At 44.3% G+C, this 21359-nt stretch overlaps 1 protein-coding gene across 1 annotated transcript in view; it reads right to left on the bottom strand.

Moving 5' to 3' along the window:
- Positions 1 to 21359, bottom strand: part of cacna2d3a (calcium channel, voltage-dependent, alpha 2/delta subunit 3a) — a 348945-nt gene that overhangs the window by 144587 nt on the left and 182999 nt on the right. The window contains exons 7-9 of the mRNA XM_064956460.1: positions 20559 to 20619; positions 20119 to 20269; positions 12947 to 13021 (exon numbers count right to left, since the gene is read on the bottom strand). Coding sequence (XP_064812532.1) covers positions 12947 to 13021; positions 20119 to 20269; positions 20559 to 20619 — 287 coding nt within the window. The remainder of the gene's footprint in view (positions 1 to 12946; positions 13022 to 20118; positions 20270 to 20558; positions 20620 to 21359) is intronic.

Here is a 21359-nt window from a genome sequence, read left to right on the forward strand (position 1 = left end):
GACCTGGCTCTTAAGAGAAGACAGGCTATGTGCACACTGCCCACAGAATGAGGTGGAAACTGAGCTGCACTTCCTAACCTCCTGCCCAACGTATGACCATATTAGTGTTATGAATTTGATGTATAATGACTAAATGATGTATACATTCAAAGTAATGATAGGACTATATCTAACAGAATTCTACCCTGTCTCTGTATAATGATCAATAATGTTTTTCCGTAAGAAAGATGAACTGTTAGCTGACAAGGAACTGTGTGGCAGACAACTTGTGACCACTGTGAAACTGATAACAGGGAAGGTCTCCCCACCCGGAGACTGGAGAAACCATGGGGCTTGCAGTAGATTGTGTAACGTGTTGCAGGATGTGATAAGCAATGTAAGAGTAGGAGAAGACTTGTAAACTATATTGTCATTGTCTGAGAGGAGGAGGGACATTTATGATGAAATGAGAGGTATATAAACCAATGTACATGTAATGATGGGCAGAGCTCTCGTAAATAAACGTTGCTGACTATTGTAGACTGGCCTCTGTCTGTTTCATTTCAACAAGAATCTTACACATTCTTGGTAGCAGACCGAGTAGTTCAATTGAAGTTCAGTTTATGAACATTGAGAACATAATTCTCTTAGCAATTAGAGACACATATGTCCCTCAGATTGCACAGACACAAGCAATTTGAAAACAAACCCAATTTTGATAAACTCCCATATCTATTAGATAAGATACCATAACAAGCAAGCATAATTTGTGTCATGTTACCACAAGAAAGGGACAACCAGTCAAGAACAAACACCATTGTAAATACAACCCATATTTATGTTTATTTATTTTCCCTTTTGTATGTTAACTATTTGCACATCATTACAACACTGCATTTAGCCATAATATGACATTTGAAACTTTTGTGAGTGCAATGTTTACTGTTCATTTATGATTTGTTACCCATGCCAATAAAGGCCCTTAAATTGAAATTGAGAGAGAAAGAGTGAGAGAGGGAAAGAGCGAGAGAGAGAAAGAGCAAGAGAGAGAGAGAAAGAGAAAGAGTGAGAGAGGGAAAGCGCAAGAGAGAGAAGGAGAGAAAGAGCGAGAGAGAGAGGGAAAGAGCAAGAGATAGAAAGAGCGAGAGAGGGAAAGAGCAAGAGAGAAGGAGAGAAAGAGCAAGAGAGAGAGAGGGAAAGAGCAAGAGAGAGAAGGAGAGAAAGAGCAAGAGAGAGAGAGGGAAAGAGCAAGAGATAGAAAGAGTGAGAGAGGGAAAGAGCAAGAGAGAGAAGGAGAGAAAGAGCAAGAGAGAGAGAGGGAAAGAGCAAGAGAGAGAAGGAGAGAAAGAGCAAGAGAGAGAGAGGGAAAGAGCAAGAGATAGAAAGAGTGAGAGAGGGAAAGAGCAAGAGAGAGAAAGAGAGAGAGAGAGAAAGAGTGAGAGAGGGAAAGAGCAAGAGAGAGAAGGAGAGAAAGAGCAAGAGAGAGAGAGGGAAAGAGCAAGAGAGAGAAGGAGAGAAAGAGCAAGAGAGAGAGAGGGAAAGAGCAAGAGATAGAAAGAGTGAGAGAGGGAAAGAGCAAGAGAGAGAAGGAGAGAAAGAGCAAGAGAGAGAGAGGGAAAGAGCAAGAGAGAGAAGGAGAGAAAGAGCAAGAGAGAGAGAGGGAAAGAGCAAGAGATAGAAAGAGTGAGAGAGGGAAAGAGCAAGAGAGAGAAAGAGAGAGAGAGAAAGAGTGAGAGAGAAAGAGTGAGAGAGGGAAAGAGCAAGAGAGAGAAGGAGAGAAAGAGCAAGAGAGAGAGAGGGAAAGAGCAAGAGAGAGAAGGAGAGAAAGAGCAAGAGAGAGAGAGGGAAAGAGCAAGAGATAGAAAGAGTGAGAGAGGGAAAGAGCAAGAGAGAGAAGGAGAGAAAGAGCAAGAGAGAGAGAGGGAAAGAGCAAGAGAGAGAAGGAGAGAAAGAGCAAGAGAGAGGGAAAGAGCAAGAGATAGAAAGAGTGAGAGAGGGAAAGAGCAAGAGAGAGAAGGAGAGAAAGAGCAAGAGAGAGAGAGGGAAAGAGCAAGAGAGAGAAGGAGAGAAAGAGCAAGAGAGAGAGGGAAAGAGCAAGAGATAGAAAGAGTGAGAGAGGGAAAGAGCAAGAGAGAGAAGGAGAGAAAGAGCAAGAGAGAGAGAGGGACAGAGCAAGAGAGAGAAGGAGAGAAAGAGCAAGAGAGAGAGGGAAAGAGCAAGAGATAGAAAGAGTGAGAGAGGGAAAGAGCAAGAGAGAGAAAGAGAGAGAGAGAGAAAGAGTGAGAGAGGGAAAGAGCAAGAGAGAGAAGGAGAGAAAGAGCAAGAGAGAGAGAGGGAAAGAGCAAGAGAGAGAAGGAGAGAAAGAGCAAGAGAGAGGGAAAGAGCAAGAGAGAGAAAGAGAGAGAGAGAGAAAGAGTGAGAGAGGGAAAGAGCAAGAGAGAGAAAGAGAGAGAGAGAGAGAGAGAGAGAGAGAGAGAGACAGAGAGAGAGAGGGAAAGAGCAATAGAGAGAAAGAGAGAGAAAGAGAGAGAGAGAGAGAGAGAGAGAGAGAGAGAGAGAGAGACAGGAATAAGCTTTTTGGGTGAAGCATCCATCCCAGATATTCTAATGAGTTCTGTATCTTCGGGAGGAGATAAGACTAAACTAGTCGACTCAGAGACAGAAAGATAAGACCAAATTTATACAACCCAGAGACATGCAGGAACCATGCTGTGCAAGCCCTTGATAAGCGTGAGCATCCGTGCATACACACCCACCCACGCACGCACACACACTAACACAAACACACACACACAAACACACACACATTGCGGAATAAAACCCACATCACAGTGTCTGTTAGACGCAGACAACTTTGTGCTATCAGCACACCTCCAGCCCTTCTCACTGAAGTCATTCAGTGTCACATTGAAAGAAGCAAAGAAAAACTTCTCCAAACGGATTTGGGGAAGAGAGAATTTGTGAAAGTCATAGAATGAAAGACAGAAGGGGGAGGTAGCAATTGAGGAATGAAGACTAGGAGACAGAATGAGGTAAATGGAAGATAGTTAAAGATACTAGGTGTGGAGACTGTCAGTGGAAATGAAATGAAAAAGAGAGGGAGGCTGAGGTGTAGAGAGATACAGGCTGTCAAGGGGAGAGAGAGTAGTGAGTGAGTTAGAGAATGTGATGGAGGGAGAGAGTGAGAGGAATGGGGGGATAAGATGGAGAGAGAGTAGTGAGTGAGTTAGAGAATGTGATGGAGGGAGAGAGTGAGAGGAATGGGGGGATAAGATGGAGAGAGAGAAGTGAGTGAGTTAGAGAATGTGATGGAGGGAGAGAGTGAGAGGAATGGGGGGATAAGATGGAGAGAGAGTAGTGAGTGAGTTAGAGAACGTGATGGAGGGAGCGAGTGAGAGGAATGGGATGATAAGATGGAGAGAGAGTAGTGAGTGAGTTAGAGAATGTGATGGAGGGAGAGAGTGAGAGGAATGGGGGGATAAGATGGAGAGAGAGAAGTGAGTGAGTTAGAGAATGTGATGGAGGGAGAGAGTGAGAGGAATGGGATGATAAGATGGAGAGAGAGTAGTGAGTGAGTTAGAGAATGTGATGGAGGGAGAGAGTGAGAGGAATGGGGGGATAAGATGGATTATTTTCTAAAAGCTCTTACAGTACAGTAGGTCACTGCAGGAGAGAGAGAGAGCCTCTGCTGCCTAGGAGCTATGTACTCTACTATAGCTGTCCTCCTTATTCTAGTTCTCTCCCTCCTTTCTCTCCCTCTCCCTCTATTTGTGTAGTGTGTGTGCGTGTGTGTGTGTGCGTGTGTGCGTGTGTGTGTGTGCGTGTGTGTGTGTGTGTAAGCAAGTGTTTGAGAGTCATGTTTGAAAGTGATCAGAGTGCCAGTTAATGTGCTGGCATGGCTTCTATTAAAACTCCTCTATTAAAACTCCGGTACTTAACACATTCCACTGCCAAGAGCCAACTGCTTTACGCGTAATACCCTGGGCATTATTTATACCTCGACCAAAACAGTCTCCTCAGTGGAATTCCTTACCTACACCTCACCCTCTCTCCACATCCCTCTCTAGGTCTATTTCCTTTCTCCTCTATCTGTCATTGCTTTTCTCTCCTATTCATCCTCTCCAATCAGTTTAATCAGATAAATAACTGTGTGTGTGTGTGTGTGTGTGTGTGTGTGTGTGTGTGTGTGTGTGTGTGTGTGTGTGTGTGTGTGTGTGTGTGTGTGTGTGTGTGTGTGTGTGTGTGCGTGCGTGCGTGCGTGCGTGTGTGTGTGTGCCTGTGTTCCCTACATACAAGAAATCAAAACACAATAGAACTAAATGTCAAACCACTCCCTTCCTCAGAGAGCTGGGTGTCATTGTCTCAGTCAGATTAGCAGGAAGGTGACTTGGTGTGTGTGTGTGTGTGTGTGTGTGTGTGTGTGTGTGTGTGTGTGTGTGTGTGTGTGTGTGTGTGTGTGTGTGTGTGTGTGTGTGTGTGTGTGTGTGTGTGTGTGTGTGTGTGTGTGTGTGTGTGCGTGTGTAGCCAGGTCACTTGATATCCAAGGCAATATTCTTCCAAGTCCCAACTACGTCGGGAGATGACTTCAAAACTGGCCACTAGGGGCTGGATGGGTGGGTGGGTGGGTGGGAGATAAATCAGGTGAACATTGATACGCTATACTTAGGAGCTAAATTTCACTGAAATAAACAAATATGTGTTTATTTGACAGTTAAGGCCTCAATCTGTTTTTGTAGATACAGATGAGTCCTTATGGACAGTTGAGGCTTTGAACAGTTTTAGTAGAGACAGAAAGCTGTGACTTCATACGACCTCTTCAAGTTAGACATTGAGCTAATCCTCTACCGCAGGCTAAGACGCAATCTGAGGACTGACTCACAGCACAACAAACAAACTCTAGGCCTAATACTAACAAGCACACACTTTTTATTTTTTATTTTTTTATTTCACCTTTATTTAACCAGGTAGGCTAGTTGAGAACAAGTTCTCATTTGCAACTGCGACCTGGCCAAGATAAAGCATAGCAGTGTGAACAGACAACACATAGTTACACATGGAGTAAACAATAAACAAGTCAATAACACAGTAGAAAAAAAAGAGAGTCTATATACATTCTATGCAAAAGGCATGAGGAGGTAGGCCAATAATTAAAATTTTGCAGATTAACACTGGGGTGATAAATGATCAGATGGTCATGTACAGGTAGAGATATTGGTGTGCAAAAGAGCAGAAAACTAAATAAGTAAAAACAGTATGGGGATGAGGTAGGTAAAATTGGGTGGGCTATTTACCGATAGACTATGTACAGCTGCAGCGATCGGTTAGCTGCTCAGATAGCAGATATTTGAAGTTGGTGAGGGAGATAAAAGTCTCCAACTTCAGCAATTTTTGCAATTCGTTCCAGTCACAGGCAGCAGAGAACTGTAACGAAAGGCAGCCAAATGAGGTGTTGGCTTTAGGGATGATCAGTGAGATACACCTGCTGGAGCGCGTGCTACGGGAGGGTGTTGCCATCATGACCAGTGAACTGAGATAAGGCGGAGCTTTACCTAGCATGGACTTGTAGATGACCTGGAACCAGTGGGTCTGGCGACGAATATGTAGCGAGGGCCAGCCGACTAGAGCATACAGGTCGCAGTGGTGGGTGGTATAAGGTGCTTTAGTGACAAAACTGCATCCAGTTTGCTGAGTAGAGTGTTGGAAGCTATTTTGTAGATGACGTCGCCGAAGTCGAGGATCGGTAGGATAGTCAGTTTTACTAGGGTAAGTTTGACGGCGTAAGTGAAGGAGGCTTTGTTGCGGAATAGAATGCCGACTCTAGATTTGATTTTCGATTGGAGATGTTTGATATGAGTCTGGAAGGAGAGTTTACAGTCTAGCCAGACACCTAAGGTACTTATAGATGTCCACATATTCAAGGTCGGAACCATCCAGGGTGGTGATACTAGTCAGGCGTACAGGTGCAGTTAGCGAACGGTTGAAAAGCATGCATTTGGTTTTACTAGCGTTTAAGAGCAGTTGGAGGCCATGGAAGGAGTGTTGTATGGCATTGAAGCTCGTTTGGAGGTTAGCTAGCACAGGTCCAAGGAGAACCTGGAGAGGCTTGGGCGAGTAGCTGCGGGGGGGGGGGGCGGAGCTGTTGGCCGAGGTTGGAGTAGCCAGGCAGAAGGCATGGCCAGCCGTTGAGAAATTGTTTGTTGAAGTTTTCTATAATCATGGATTTATCGTGGTGACCGTGTTACCTAGCCTCAGTGCAGTGGGCAGCTGGGAGGAGGTGCTCTTGTTCTCCATGGACTTCACAGTGTCCCAGAACTTTTTGGAGTTGGAGCTACAGGATGCAAATTTCTGCCTGGAGAAGCTGGCCTTAGCTTTCCTGACTGACTGCGTGTATTGGTTCCTGACTTCCCTGAACAGTTGCATATCGCGGGGACTATTCGATGCTATTGCAGTCCGCCACAGGATGTTTTTGTGCTGGTCGAGGGCAGTCAGGTCTGGAGTGAACCAAGGGCTATATCTGTTCTTAGTTCTGCATTTTTTGAATGGAGCATGCTTATCTAAAATGGTGAGGAAGTTACTTTTAAAGAATGACCAGGCATCCTCAACTGACGGGATGAGGTCAATGTCCTTCCAGGATACCCGGGCCAGGTCGATTAGAAAGGCCTGCTCACAGAAGTGTTTTAGGGAGCGTTTGACAGTGATGAGGGGTGGTCGTTTGACTGCGGCTCCGTAGCGGATACAGGCAATGAGGCAGTAATCGCTGAGATCCTGGTTGAAGACAGCGGAGGTGTATTTGGAGGGCCAGTTGGTCAGGATAACGTCTATGAGGGTGCCCTTGTTTACAGATTTAGGGTTGTATCTGGTGGGTTCCTTGATGATTTGTGTGAGATTGAGGGCATCTAGCTTAGATTGTAGGACTGCCTGGGGTGTTAAGCATATCCCAGTTTAGGTCACCTAACAGAACAAACTCTGAAGCTAGATGGGGGGCGATCAATTCACAAATGGTGTCCAGGGCACAGCTGGGAGCTGAGGGGGGTCGGTAGCAGGCGGCAACAGTGAGAGACTTATTTCTGGAGAGAGTAATTTTTAAGATTAGTAGTTCGAACTGTTTGGGTATGGACCTGGAAAGTATGACATTACTTTGCAGGCTATCTCTGCAGTAGACTGCAACTCCTCCCCCTTTGGCAGTTATAATGTTATAGTTGGGTATGGAAATCTCAGAACGCACACACACACACACATCCACACACACAAATCCACCCACACCTACACACACACACACACACACACACACATGCACACATAGACACACGCGCACACACATGCACACACACAGACACACGTGCACACAGACATGCATACATACACACACACACACACACACACACACACACACACACACACACACACACACACACACACACACACACACACACACACACACACACACACACACACAGACACAGACACACACACACACACACACACACACAGACACACGTGCACACAGACATGCATACACACACACACACACACACACACACACACACACACACACACACACACACACACACACACACACACACACACACACACACACACACACACACACACACACACACACACACACACGTGAACAAATTAGATGTGAAAAAGATGTATCAATACACTGAGCACAGAAGGCTGCTGAGGGGAGAACGGCTCATAATAATGTCCAGAACGCAGCAAATGGAATGGCATCAAACACAAAGAAACCATAGAAACAATGTGTTGGATGTACTTGATACCATTCCCCTCATTCCACTAGCTATTACCACCAGCCTGTCCTTCCCAAGGTGCCACCAACCTCCTGTGACACTGATTGCACAAAACATTAAGACCTTTTTCCTAACACTGTACCACACCCCATATTTTGCCTCAGAACAGCCTCAACTCATTGAACCATGGACTCTGCAAGGTGTCGAAAGCGTTCCACAGGGATGCTGTCCAATGTTGACTCCAATGCTTCCCACAGTTATGTCAAGTTGGTTGAATGTCCTTTGGGTGGTGGACCATTCTTGATACACATGGGAAACTGTTGAACGTGAAAAACCCAGCAGCATTGCAGAGCTGGACACACTCAAACCGGTACGCCTGGCACATACTACCATACCCCGTTCAAAGGCACTTAAAACTTTTGTCTTGCTCATTCACCCTCTGAATGGCACACATACACAATCCATATCTCAATTGTCTCCCCTCCATCTACACTGATTGAAGTGGATTTAGCAAGTGGATGTGTGAAGTTTCACATTAAAATTGTTCACGTTTTGCCCACGTGAAAGACATTATCCCCATGTGACCTTTTTTCTCCACATGTTTATTTTTCACCTGATTATTTTCTACCACATGTGGTCTCCCATCCAGAGATAAACCTTGATTATTTTCTACCACATGTGGTCTCCCATCCAGAGATAAACCCTGATTATTTTCTACCACATGTGGTCTCCCATCCAGAGATAAACCCTGATTATTTTCTACCACATGTGGTCTCCCATCCAGAGATAAACCCTGATTATTTTCTACCACATGTGGTCTCCCATCCAGAGATAAACCCTGATTATTTTCCACTTCCAGCTACATGTGGTCTCCCATCCAGAGATAGACCCTGATTATTTTCTATCACTTCCAGCTACATGATGTCTCCCATCCAGAGACTGACCCTGATTATTTTCTATCACTTCCAGCTACATGATGTCTCCCATCCAGAGATAGACCCTGATTATTTTCTACCACTTCCAGCTACATGTGGTCTCCCATCCAGAGACTGACCCTGATTATTTTCTACCACTTCCAGCTACATGTGGTCTCCCATCCAGAGATAGACCCTGATTATTTTCTACCACTTCCAGCTACATGTGGTCTCCCATCCAGAGATAGACCCTGATTATTTTCTACCACTTCCAGCTACATGTGGTCTCCCATCCAGAGATAAACCCTGATTATTTTCTACCACATGTGGTCTCCCATCCAGAGATAAACCCTGATTATTTTCCACTTCCAGCTACATGTGGTCTCCCATCCAGAGATAGACCCTGATTATTTTCTACCACTTCCAGCTACATGTGGTCTCCCATCCAGAGATAAACCCTGATTATTTTCTACCACATGTGGTCTCCCATCCAGAGATAAACCCTGATTATTTTCCACTTCCAGCTACATGTGGTCTCCCATCCAGAGATAGACCCTGATTATTTTCTACCACTTCCAGCTACATGATGTCTCCCATCCAGAGACTGACACTGATTATTTTCTACCACTTCCAGCTACATGTGGTCTCCCATCCAGAGATAGACCCTGATTATTTTCTACCACTTCCAGCTACATGTGGTCTCCCACCCAGAGATAGACCCTGATTATTTTCTACCACTTCCAGCTACATGTGGTCTCCCATCCAGAGATAGACCCTGATTATTTTCTACCACTTCCAGCTACATGTGGTCTCCCATCCAGAGATAGACCCTGATTATTTTCTACCACTTGTGGTCTCCCATCCAGGGACTGACCCTGATTAGCTTCAAAGGCGAACCAGCAGTGGGATGCAAGGTGCTATGCTGCTGGAAGGAATGTGCCAAAACTTGCAACTCGATAGAATGGAGCGAAAGTGAAGGCCAAGGTATTGTAACCAAAGATAGGGACATTTGCAGGAAAGAGAAAGGTGTTTTATTTAACTATCATAAAACCGTTTTTACTGAACAAAAAATATTTAGCATCCATTTACAATGTATTTGCTCTCGCTTTTTACAACTATTTCCCTGCAATATTTTGTTTTACCAGAAATGCTTTTGGGTATTTTGGGTATTTATTTTCAATACTTAGAAATGTGTTCTCTGCAGACATATTGTTTGATATTAAAGGCACAAATACAAATCACTCGAGGATTACACCATATAACACTATTATTCTAGTAAAGGTGATTAAAGCGACAATCCTTAACTGAAACATTTAGTGTCCTCCCCACCACATGTTGGTAAAAAGCTGAGGGATAGGGCTGGAGAAATGCAACCATTCTCAAATCCATAGACTACGCTAGGTTGCTAGGAATGACCATCAATGAAATCAAAATTATAGTTTAACCATGTGTTTACATTTACTTTGTTTACAAACAGTGGAGTAAATGTGGAGTTTTCTTACACCTGAAACTGCATATTATATTTTAATTTTCACATGTCGAATTGCAAAAACAGTCACATATAAAAATCTAATTTGCAGTTTCATTAAACTAAAACATGTGAAAATGTGAAAAACAATCACAACTTGCAATTCCAAATGTTAAAGGGAGATTTTCACAGGTTGAGTTGTTTTGCATGAAATGTTGTTTTACGTGAAATGGTATATCCGATTCTCACATGTGAACATATTTAACACGTGAATATCGCAAATTTCACATTTGATACTACAATTCACATTTGAGGTGAAAACATGTTATTTTCCTCACATGTGAAAAGATGGTGTTTACAATGGATCTCTACATTTAATACATGTGGAAATATAATTTGTGAAACTGCACATTTTTTATGGTTTTTTTTTGTTCGGGCACAGACACAATTTGTAATTGTATATAACTGCCTGAATGTTGCTAGACCCCAGGAAGAGTAGCTGCTGCCTTGGCAGGAAGTAATGGGGATCCTTAATAAATTCAAATACAATATACACACACACAAATAGAAAAGTGTGGGTAGCCATTGGCTAACGGAAGGCTTAGCAGGATGGGAAAATTGAATTTTGAATGCACCCCTGGAAATGGGTCCATGCAGAAATATAAAGTAAAGTGTGTGTATAACTGAATGAATCCTTGAGAATGGGACTGTGGAAATGAATGCAGGTTTCTAACTGTGCTTCCCTCTCTACAGTAATAGGCAGGCAGGCAGACTATCCCCTGTCTCTCTCCATCTCCCTGACTGGGATTATCACTGAAACCATCTTAATGGGACTGCCAGCCACACAGGCACACACACACACACACACACACACACACACACACACACACACACACACACACACACACACACACACACACACACACACACACACACACACACACACACACACACACACACACACACACACACACACACACACACACACACACACACACACACACACACACACACACACACACAGAGACCAGAGGGCTGCTGAACCTCTCCACTCTGAACATCAGGCACATTCCATCAAGCCTCAATTTAATGTTTTAATGTCATGTGACTTTCTTGCAAGCTCCAAACCAAAAATGCAGTAGTCAGTATCAATGCAATACTAAAAATAAATAATAAGGTAGAACAAAAACATGAGAAATAAAAATAGGAAATGAGAAGAACAAGAGAAAGTAAGAAGCTATATACAGGGTCAGTTCCAGTATCATATTTACAATGTGCAGGGATACTGGGTGCTGGAGACAGATGCACTACATGACCAAAAGTATGTGGACACCTGCTCTTCGAACATCTCATTCGAAAATCATGGGCATTATTATGTCTCCCCATTAGTTTGTCTCTCCTTTGCTGCTATAACAGCCTCCACTTTTCTGGGAAGGCTTTCCACTAGATGTTGGAACATTGGCCTGGCTTGTAGTCAGCATTTCAATTCATGCCAAAGGTGTTCGATGAGGTCAGGGTTCTGAGCAGACCAGTCAAGTTCTTCCACACCCATCTTGCCAAATAATTTCTGTGTGGACCTTGCTTTGTGCACGGGGGCATTGTCATGCTGAAACAGGGCCTTCACCAAACTGTTGCCACAAAGTTGTAAGCACAGAATCGTCGAGAATGTCATTGTATTTTGTAGTGTTAAGATTTCCCGTCACTGGAACTAAGGGGCCTGAACCATGAAAAACAGCCCCAGACCATTAGTCCTCCTCCATCAAACTTTACAGTTGGCATTATGCATTGGGGCAGAAAGTGATCTCCTGGCATCTGCCACACTCAGATTTGTCCGTCGGACATGCAGATAGTGAAGCATGATTCATCACCCCAGAGAACGCGTTTCCATTGCTCTAGAGTCCAATTTATGTTTTTTATTTTATATATTTTTTATTTAACCTTCATTTAACTAGACAGGTCAGTTAAGAACAAATTCTTATTTAGAATTACAGCCTACCCCGGCCAAACTGGACGATGCTGGGCCAATTGTGTGCCGCCCTATGGGACTCCCAATCACAGCTGGTTGTGACACAGCCTGGAATCGAACCAGGGTCTGTAGTGACGCCACTAGCACTGAGAAGCAGTACCTTAGACCGCTGCGCCACTCGGGAGCCAATGACGGCGAACTTTGCAACACTCCAGCCGACTTCTGGCATTGCGCATGGTGATCTGAGGCTTGTGTGCGACTGCTCGGGCCATGGAAACCCATTTCATGAAGCGCCTGACGAACAGTTATTGTGCTGACGTTGCAGAGGCAGTTTGGTACTCGGTAGTGTGTTGCAACCAAGATCATAGGATATTTATGCGCTACTTGTTGCAGCTCTCGGCGGTCACGTTCTGTGAGCTTGTACGTCCTACCACTTTGACGAAATGACTTGTTGGAAACGTGGTATCCTTTGAAAGTCACTGAGCTCTTCAGTAATTACCAATGATTGTCTAGGGAGATTGCATGGATGTGTGCTCGATTTTATACACCTGTCAGCAAATGTTGTAGCTGAAATAACAGAATGCACTAGTTTGAATGGGGGGTCCACATACTTATGTAGACATAGTGTATGTATAGGGATACGGTGACGAGGCATCAGGATATACGACAAACAGAGTAGCAGCAGCGTAAATGATCATTGTGTGTGTGTGTGTGTGTGTGTGTGTGTGTGTGTGTGTGTGTGTGTGTGTGTGTGTGTGTGTGTGTGTGTGTGTGTGTGTGTGTGTGTGTGTGTGTGTGTGTGTGTGTGTGTGTGTGTGTGTGATTCTGATGGTCATTAGGAACAGTTATGCTGAATTAGACTCACGTCTTTGTTGGTGACGTCAGCTTGAACCAGAGTTCCATTCAGGCATGGCTCTACATAGTGTACCTCGTCGTTGTACTAGACAAACACCACAGACACAGAGAGAGGGGAGAGAAAAAGTCATTGGAGCAAATACTGTTGTTATACATCTGTAAGACTGACCAACACACACATATAGATGCATGTATACACACATATCAATCTACACACAGAACCGTGGGTTAAGTGGAACCTTTAGAGTTCAAGCCTCCTGAAAAAAATGGCACCTGTGTGTATATGTGTGTATGTGTGTACGTGTATGTGAGTACGTGTGTGTGTACGTGTGTGTGTGTCTGTGTGTGTTTGTCTGTATGTGTGTGTATGTCTGTATGTGTATGTGTGTGAAGATGGCGCCGGAGAGGATGGCTGCCATTTCATGCGCTCTTATTAACCAACCGTGCTATTTATAAACATCTTTTGACATTGTTTGTAACTTATTTTGTACATAATTTTGCTGCTACCGTCTCTTATGATTGAAAAGACCTTCTGGAAATCAGAACAGCGACAACTCACCTTGAACTGGATGAATAATTTATCTTTAAATGAGTCGGACGAGAGGGATTTACTCCAGACACCCAGGCCCTCATCCTGTCATTCGCAAGAGAAAGTGAAGGAAAAGATATTGCGGAAAGAGATCGGGGTACCTTGTGAGGATCCGTCGACAAGTGGCTAATCTGCCCTTGCCATCCGTACTACTGGCCAACCCACAATCGCTGGAAAATAAATTGGACGAGCTGAAAGCACATACAGTATATCCCACCAACGGGACATTAAAAACTGTCACATCTTATGTTTCATTGAGTTGTGGCTGAACGATGATATAATTAATTAACATACAGCTGGCGGGTTACACAGGATAGAACAGCAGCCTCTGGTAGGACAAAGGGTGACGGTCTATGTATATTTGTAAACAACAGCTGGTGCACGATATCTAAGGAAGTCTTGAGGTTTTGCTTGCCTGAGGTAGAGTATCTCATGATAAGCTGTAGACCACACTATCTACCAAGAGAGTTTTCAACTGTATTTTTTGTAGCTGCCTACATACCACCACAGACTGAAATATGTTCCGGAAGTCTTCCGATGGCATTAAGGAGTGCACCACATCAGTCACTGGCTTCATCAATAAGTGCATCGATTACGTCATCCCCACAGTGACTGTATGTACATACCCCAATCAGATGCCATGGATTACAGGCAACATCAGCACTGAGCTAAGGGGTAGAGCTGCCGCTTTCAAGGAGTGGGAAGCTTATAAGAAATCCCGCTATGCCCTCCAACGAACCATCAAACAGGCAAGCTTCAATACATGACTAAAATCGAATCATACTACACCGGCTCCGACTCTCGTCGGATGTGGCAAGGCCGAGAGCTGAGAGCTGCCCAGTGACACGAGCCTACCAGACAAGCTAAATTACTTCTAATGTTGCTTCAAGGCAAGTAACACTGAAATATGCATGAGAGCACCAGCTGTTCGAGACAACTGTGTGATCACGCTCTCCGCAGCCGATGTGAGGAAGACCTTTAAACAGGTCAATATTCACAAGGCCGCAGATCCAGACGGATTACCAGGACGTGTACTCCGAGCATACGCTGACAAACTGGAATGTGTCTTCACTGACATTTTCAACCTCTCCCTATCTGAGTCTGTAATACCAACATGTTTCAAGCTGGCCACCATAGTGCCTGTGCCCAAGAACACTAAGGTAACCTGCCTAAATGACTACCGACCCGTAGCACTCATGTCTGTAGTCACGGAGTGCTTTGAAAGGCTCACATCCACACCTTTATTCCAGAATCCCTAGACCAACTCAATTTGCATACCGCCCCAAGAGAACCACAGATGATGCAATCTCTATTTCCCTCCACACTGCCCTTTCACACCTGGACAAAAGGAACACCTATGTGAGAATGCTATTCATTGACTACAGCTCAGCTTTCAACACCATAGTGCCCTCAAAGCTCATCACTAAGCTAAGGACCCTGCGACAAATCACCTCCCTCTGCAACTGGATACTGCACTTCCTGACGGGCCTACCCCAGGTGGTAAGGGTGGGTAACAACACATCCAGCACATTGATCCTTAACACTGGGGTCCCTTAGGTGTGCGTCAGAGAGCTGGCAGTGTGGTGCCAGGACAACAACCTCTCCCTCAATGTGATCAAGACAAAGGAGATGATTGTGGACTACAAGAAAAGGAGGACCAAGCACGCCCCCGTTCTCATCGATGGGGCTGTAGTGGAGCAGGTTGAGAGTTTCAAGTTCCTTGGTGTCCACATCACCAACAATATAAAACGACCAAGCCAGTCGTGAAGAGGGCACGACAAAACCTATTCCCCCTCAGGAGACTGAAACGAATTGGTATGGGTCCTCAAATCCTCAAAATGTTCTACAGCTGCACCATCGAAAGCATCCTGACTGGTTGCATCACTGCCTGGTATGGCAACTGCTAGGCCTCCAACCACAAGGCACTACAGAGGGTAGTGCGTAAGTCCCAATACATCACTGGTGCCAAGCTTCCTACCATCCAGGAACTCTATACCAGACGGTGTCAGAGGAAGGCCCTAAAAATTGTCAAAGACTCCAGCCACCCTAATCATAGACTGTTCTCTCTGATACCACATGGCAAGCGGTACGGGAGCGCAGAGTCTAGGTCCAAGAGGCTTCTAAACAGCTTCTACCCCCAAGCCATAAGACCACTGAACATCTAATCAAATGGCTACCCCCCACCCCTTTTACACTGCTGCTACTCTCTGTTGTTAAATATTTATTTTACTAGTCAAGTCAGTTAAGAACAAATTCTTACTTTCAATGATGGCCTAGAAACAGTGGGTTAACTGCCTTGTTCAGGTGCAGAATGAAAGACTCTTACCTTTTCGACTCAGGGATTTGATCTTGCAACCTTTTGGTTACTTGTCCAACGCTCTAACCACTAGGCTTCCTGACGCCCCATGAATAAGTCTATGCATAAGTCACTTTAATAACTCTTCCCACATGTATATATCACCTCAATTACCTCGACTACCGGTTCTCAGTGATCACCTCCAGGGGGGATTACCAACCAGCTGGTTGAGTTCTCAGTGATCACCTCCAGGGGTGATTACCGACCAACTCCATTACTGCAGTAAACCAGCTCATCTAGTTCTCAGTGATCACCTCCAGCTTAATTTCTGCAGTAAACCAGCTCTTTGAGTTCTCAGTGATCACCTCCAGCTTAATTTCTGCAGAAAACCATATCTTTGAGTTCTCAGTTCCGGGTGTCGGAAGTTGATTCCTATTTCTCTGCATTTGAGCAAGTGGCCACTGCACTGCATTGGCCACTCGAGGTTTGGCTGCTCCTGTTGCAATATAATTTGTCTGCGAAAGCCCCGGAAGTAGTAGCTCCTCTCTCCCTGGAAGACAGTTTACACTACAATACAGTTAAAGCTACCGTGTTGCGGATTATGAGTTGGCGCATGAAGCTTACAGGCAGAGCTTCAGGAACCACAAAAAAACCCTCTCACCGTACTGTTGTTGAGTTTGCTAGGGACAAAGAGTCTATGTTTAATTGCTGGTGTTCAGCCAGCAAAGCTAATATTTGGGAGTTGATGCTGTTGGAGGATTTTAAAAGCAACCTCCCTGATAGAATTGTAGTTAATTTAAATAAACAGAAAGTTTCGACATTGGCCAAGGCAGCAGTGTTGGCAGATGAGTACGCTTTGACGCAAGACTGTCTATGGTGCACTTCATTTTGAAGGCCGAACATTTACGTCATCAGTGGCTCGTTCGGGTTGCTTTTCCTCCGATGACCCCAAGACTTCGCACAAGATCCGTGAATGTTTTTACTGTCACCAAAAGGGTCACGTGATTGCGGACTTCCCGGTTTTGAAAAATAAACTGAAACAGTCCCTGTCACCATGCCCAAAATTGTAAAGCGTGGGTTTAGTCCAGTCTTTGGCTCATCTGTTGGACCAAGTTATTGATTCAGCATTTGGGAAACCGGATCCTATCTGTGCTCCGTTTATCTCTGCTGGTTGTGTTTCCTTAACTGGAGAACAAGTTGATCAAAAGCCCATAAAAATCTTACGAGACACCAGGGCGGCTGTAACGGGTTTCTTCCAACTCCTCCTCTGACGAAGAGGTGGAACAAGGATCAGACCAAAATGCAACGTGGTTCGTTCGATACATCTTTAATTAAGACGAAACACGAACAATACAAAACAACAAACGTCGAAAACCGAAACAGCCCTGACTGGTGCAACAAACACAGAGACAGGAACATTCACCCACAAACACACAGTGAAACCCAGGCTACCTAAATATGGTTCCCATTCAGAGACAACGATAATCACCTGACTCTGATTGAGAACCGCCTCAGGCAGCCATAGACCAATCTGTACACCCCACACAACCCCAAGACGAAACACACTACAAATAAACCCATGTCACACCCTGGCCTGACTCAAAAAATGAAGATAACATAATAAATATAGACCAGGGTGTGACAGCGGCGCAGTCAGTAATCGTTACTGATGCTTTACCCTGGTCCCCTGAAATGTATTGTGGCTTGCATGTCATATTACAGGGTAGAGACAAAAGTACCTGGAAATAAATTCCCAGTAAATGGTAATATTCTCTGCCTCTGTCATCCTTACCCGCACCTACAATCACATACCTCTTTCACAACCCATGGGGAGTTGAGTGTAGCAGGGTGTTGTGTTCCCTCCTCCAAGAGGTGTGCGAAACAGAACATTACAAGATTCAACAACTGAGACATAAAGTGAACAAGTTCCATAGACTTGTGACTAACAGAAGTGTAATAATGTGTCCCTGAACAAAGGGGGTTCAAAATCAAAAGTGACAGTCAGTATCTGGTGTGGCCACCAGCTGCACCAGATTTGCCAGAGATGTTACCCCACTCTTCCACCAAGGCACTTGCAAGTTTCCAGACATTTCTGGCGGGAATGGCCCTAGCCCCAGACGTGCTGAATGGGATTGAGATCCGGGCTCTTCGCTGGCCATGGCAGAACACTGACATTCCTGTCTTGCAGGAAACCATGCACAGAACAAGCAGTATGGCTGGTGGCATTGTCATGCATGAGGGTCATGTCAGGATGAGCCTGCAGGAAGGGTACCACATGAGGGATGAGGATGTCTTCCCTGTAACGCACAGCATTGAGATTGCCTGCAATGACAACAAGTTCAGTCCGATGATGCTGTGACACACCGCCACAGACCATGACAGACCCTCTACCTCCAAATCGATCCCGCTCCAGAGTACAGGCCTCGGTGTAACGCTCATTCCTTTGACGATAAACGAGAATCCGACCATCACCCCTGGTGAGACAAAACTGCGATTCGTCAGTGAAGAGCACTTTTTGCGAGTCCTGTCTGATCCAGCGACAGTGGGTTTGTGCCCATAGGCAACGTTGTTGCCAGTGATGTCTGGTGAGGACCTGCCTTACAACATGCCTACAAGCTCTCAGTCCAGCCTCTCTCAGCCTATTACGGACAGTCTGAGCACCGATGGAGGGATTGTGCATTCCTGGTGTAACTCGGGCAGTTGTTGTTGCCATCCTGTACCTGTCCCGCAGGTGTGATGTTCAGATGTACTGATCCTGTGCAGGTGTTGTTACACGTGGTCTGCCACTGCGAGGACGATCAGCTGTCCGTCCCGTCTCCCTGTAGTGCTGTCTTATGTGTCTCACAGTACGGACATGGCAATTTATTGCCATGTCCACATCTGCAGTCCTCATGCCTCCTTGCAGCATGCCTAAGGCACGCTCACGCAGATGAGCAGGGACGCTGGGCAACTTTCTTTTGGTGTTTTCCAGAGTCAGTAGTACGGCCTCTTTAGTGTCCGAAGTTTTCATAACTGTGACCTTAATTGCCTACCGTCTGTAAGCTGTTAGTGTCTTAATGACCGTTCCACAGGTGCATGTTCATTACTTGTTAATGGTTCATTGAACAGCATGGAAAACAGTGTTTGATTTACTTGGATTTTTATGAATTATCTTTGAAAGGGTCCTGAAAAAGGGACATTTATTTTTTTGCTGAGTTTATGTCCTATCCCTCTATCCCTGATAATAATAATTCACTTTGTTTAATACACTGCTCCTAGCTCTGTGCAACGCAATATTTCTGATTCCCCAGTAAAGCACCACACACACACACACACACACACACACACACACACACACACACACACACACACACACACACACACACACACACACACACACACACACACACACACACACACACACTGCCTGCCGCTCTCTGATAATACTCATCATTTAATGCATGACTACAAATTAGACTTCAAAGTCAACAAGAGAAGGATGTGTCTTTCTCTCAAGCCCCATGTTTCATTCTGATCTGTGTGTGTGTGTGAATGTGCGTGTATGTGTGCATGTGTGTGTGTGTGTGCACATGCAACATTTTATCCCTGTGCTCATAAAATGTATTATTGTCTCAAATATGACAATGTCTACCTTCATCATCACACAAACACCATCAAACTGTCTGTGATGAATATTATGGAGTTAAACATGATGTTTCTACTTGACTGTCCCACAACCTCAGGGGACATTTCAGTCAGCTAATATGATTATGACATCAAATGAAATCACAAAACTAACAAAGACTTTGCTGTTGGTATGAATCAGACAGAAGTCTGGCAAAGTCTGATGTAGAATATCATCAGACTTAGCAATGAAAACGCACGTAAATATTCATGCACGTGCACACGCATCCACGCATGCACACACACATATAACTGATGAAAAATCATGCAACTAAGATATGATAACAATGATTTCAGAGCCGGGGGCAGGTTCCAATCACAACGACCTATTTTGCAATTCAAATCCGAGAGCATGACAGGGGAAAGAGCTGCCTCATTCCAGTATTTCCTCTGATCTCAGGAGAATGGTGCATGTGTGTGTGTGTGTGTGTGTGTGTGTGTGTGTGTGTGTGTGTGTGTGTGTGTGTGTGTGTGTGTGTGTGTGTGTGTGTGTGTGTGTGTGTGTGTGCTCAAGCGAGCACTCGTGTGTGTGTGTGTGTGTGTGTGTGTGTGTGTGAGAGAGTTTATAACATGGAGTTGTTATAGACTCCTACTAATGTTTGTGAGTATGAATCTACACACACACACAACTCACAGCAATGACATTGAAGAAGTCGTCGTCCCCCAGTGTGTCCAGTATAGAAGAGACGGTCTGTCTGGCAATGGTCAGCCTCAGGCCCTTCATACTGCCACTCACATCCACCAAGATGACTACATCCTTAGGAGATGTGGCTGCCTGGATGTACCTAGGCACACACACACACACACACACACACACACACACACACACACACACACACACACACACACACACACACACACACACACACACACACACACACACACATTGGCATGCACGCACACTTGCAAACACACACACACACACACACACACACACACACACACACACACACACACACACACAAGGAGACATCAGAAGAGTCTCAGAGTGACAGACACACACACACACAGTCTCAGTGGGAACAGAACATGTGCACTTGTCCAATGGCAGTGGTGGGAGGAAGCTGCACTCACCATTTGCGGTTGCGACAGTCGAAAGCAATGACACCATGTTCATCTGGTCTCCATTTGATACCTGTTTCCACGGTGACCATGGAGAGGTGGGGAGGAGCCATCATTAGTTACTTTCAGATACACTGAATGCATACACATACTAACATACATATAGTAACATACACATAGTAACATACACATAGTAACATACACATACTAACATACATATAGTAACATACACATAGTAACATACACATTCTAACATACATATAGTAACATACACATAGTAACATACACATAGTAACATACACATTCTAACATACATATAGTAACATACACATAGTAACATACACATTCTAACATACATATAGTAACATACACATGGTAACATACATATAGTAACATACACATAGTAACATACATATAGTAACATACACATAATACCATACATATAGTAACATACACATAGTAACATGCATATAGTAACATACACATAGTAACATACATATAGTAACATACACATAGTAACATACACATACTAATATACATATAGTAACATACATATAGTAACATACACATAATAACATACATATAGTAACATACACATAGTAACATACATATAGTAACATACACATAGTAACATGCATATAGTAACATACACATTCTAACATACATATAGTAACATACACATAGTAACATACACATTCTAACATACATATAGTAACATACACATAGTACGTACATATAGTAACATACACATTCTAACATACATATAGTAACATACATATAGTAACATACATATAGTAACATACACATTCTAAC

This window comes from Oncorhynchus masou, chromosome 33 (genome assembly GCF_036934945.1).
Source record: "Oncorhynchus masou masou isolate Uvic2021 chromosome 33, UVic_Omas_1.1, whole genome shotgun sequence".
Taxonomy (NCBI): domain Eukaryota; kingdom Metazoa; phylum Chordata; class Actinopteri; order Salmoniformes; family Salmonidae; genus Oncorhynchus; species Oncorhynchus masou.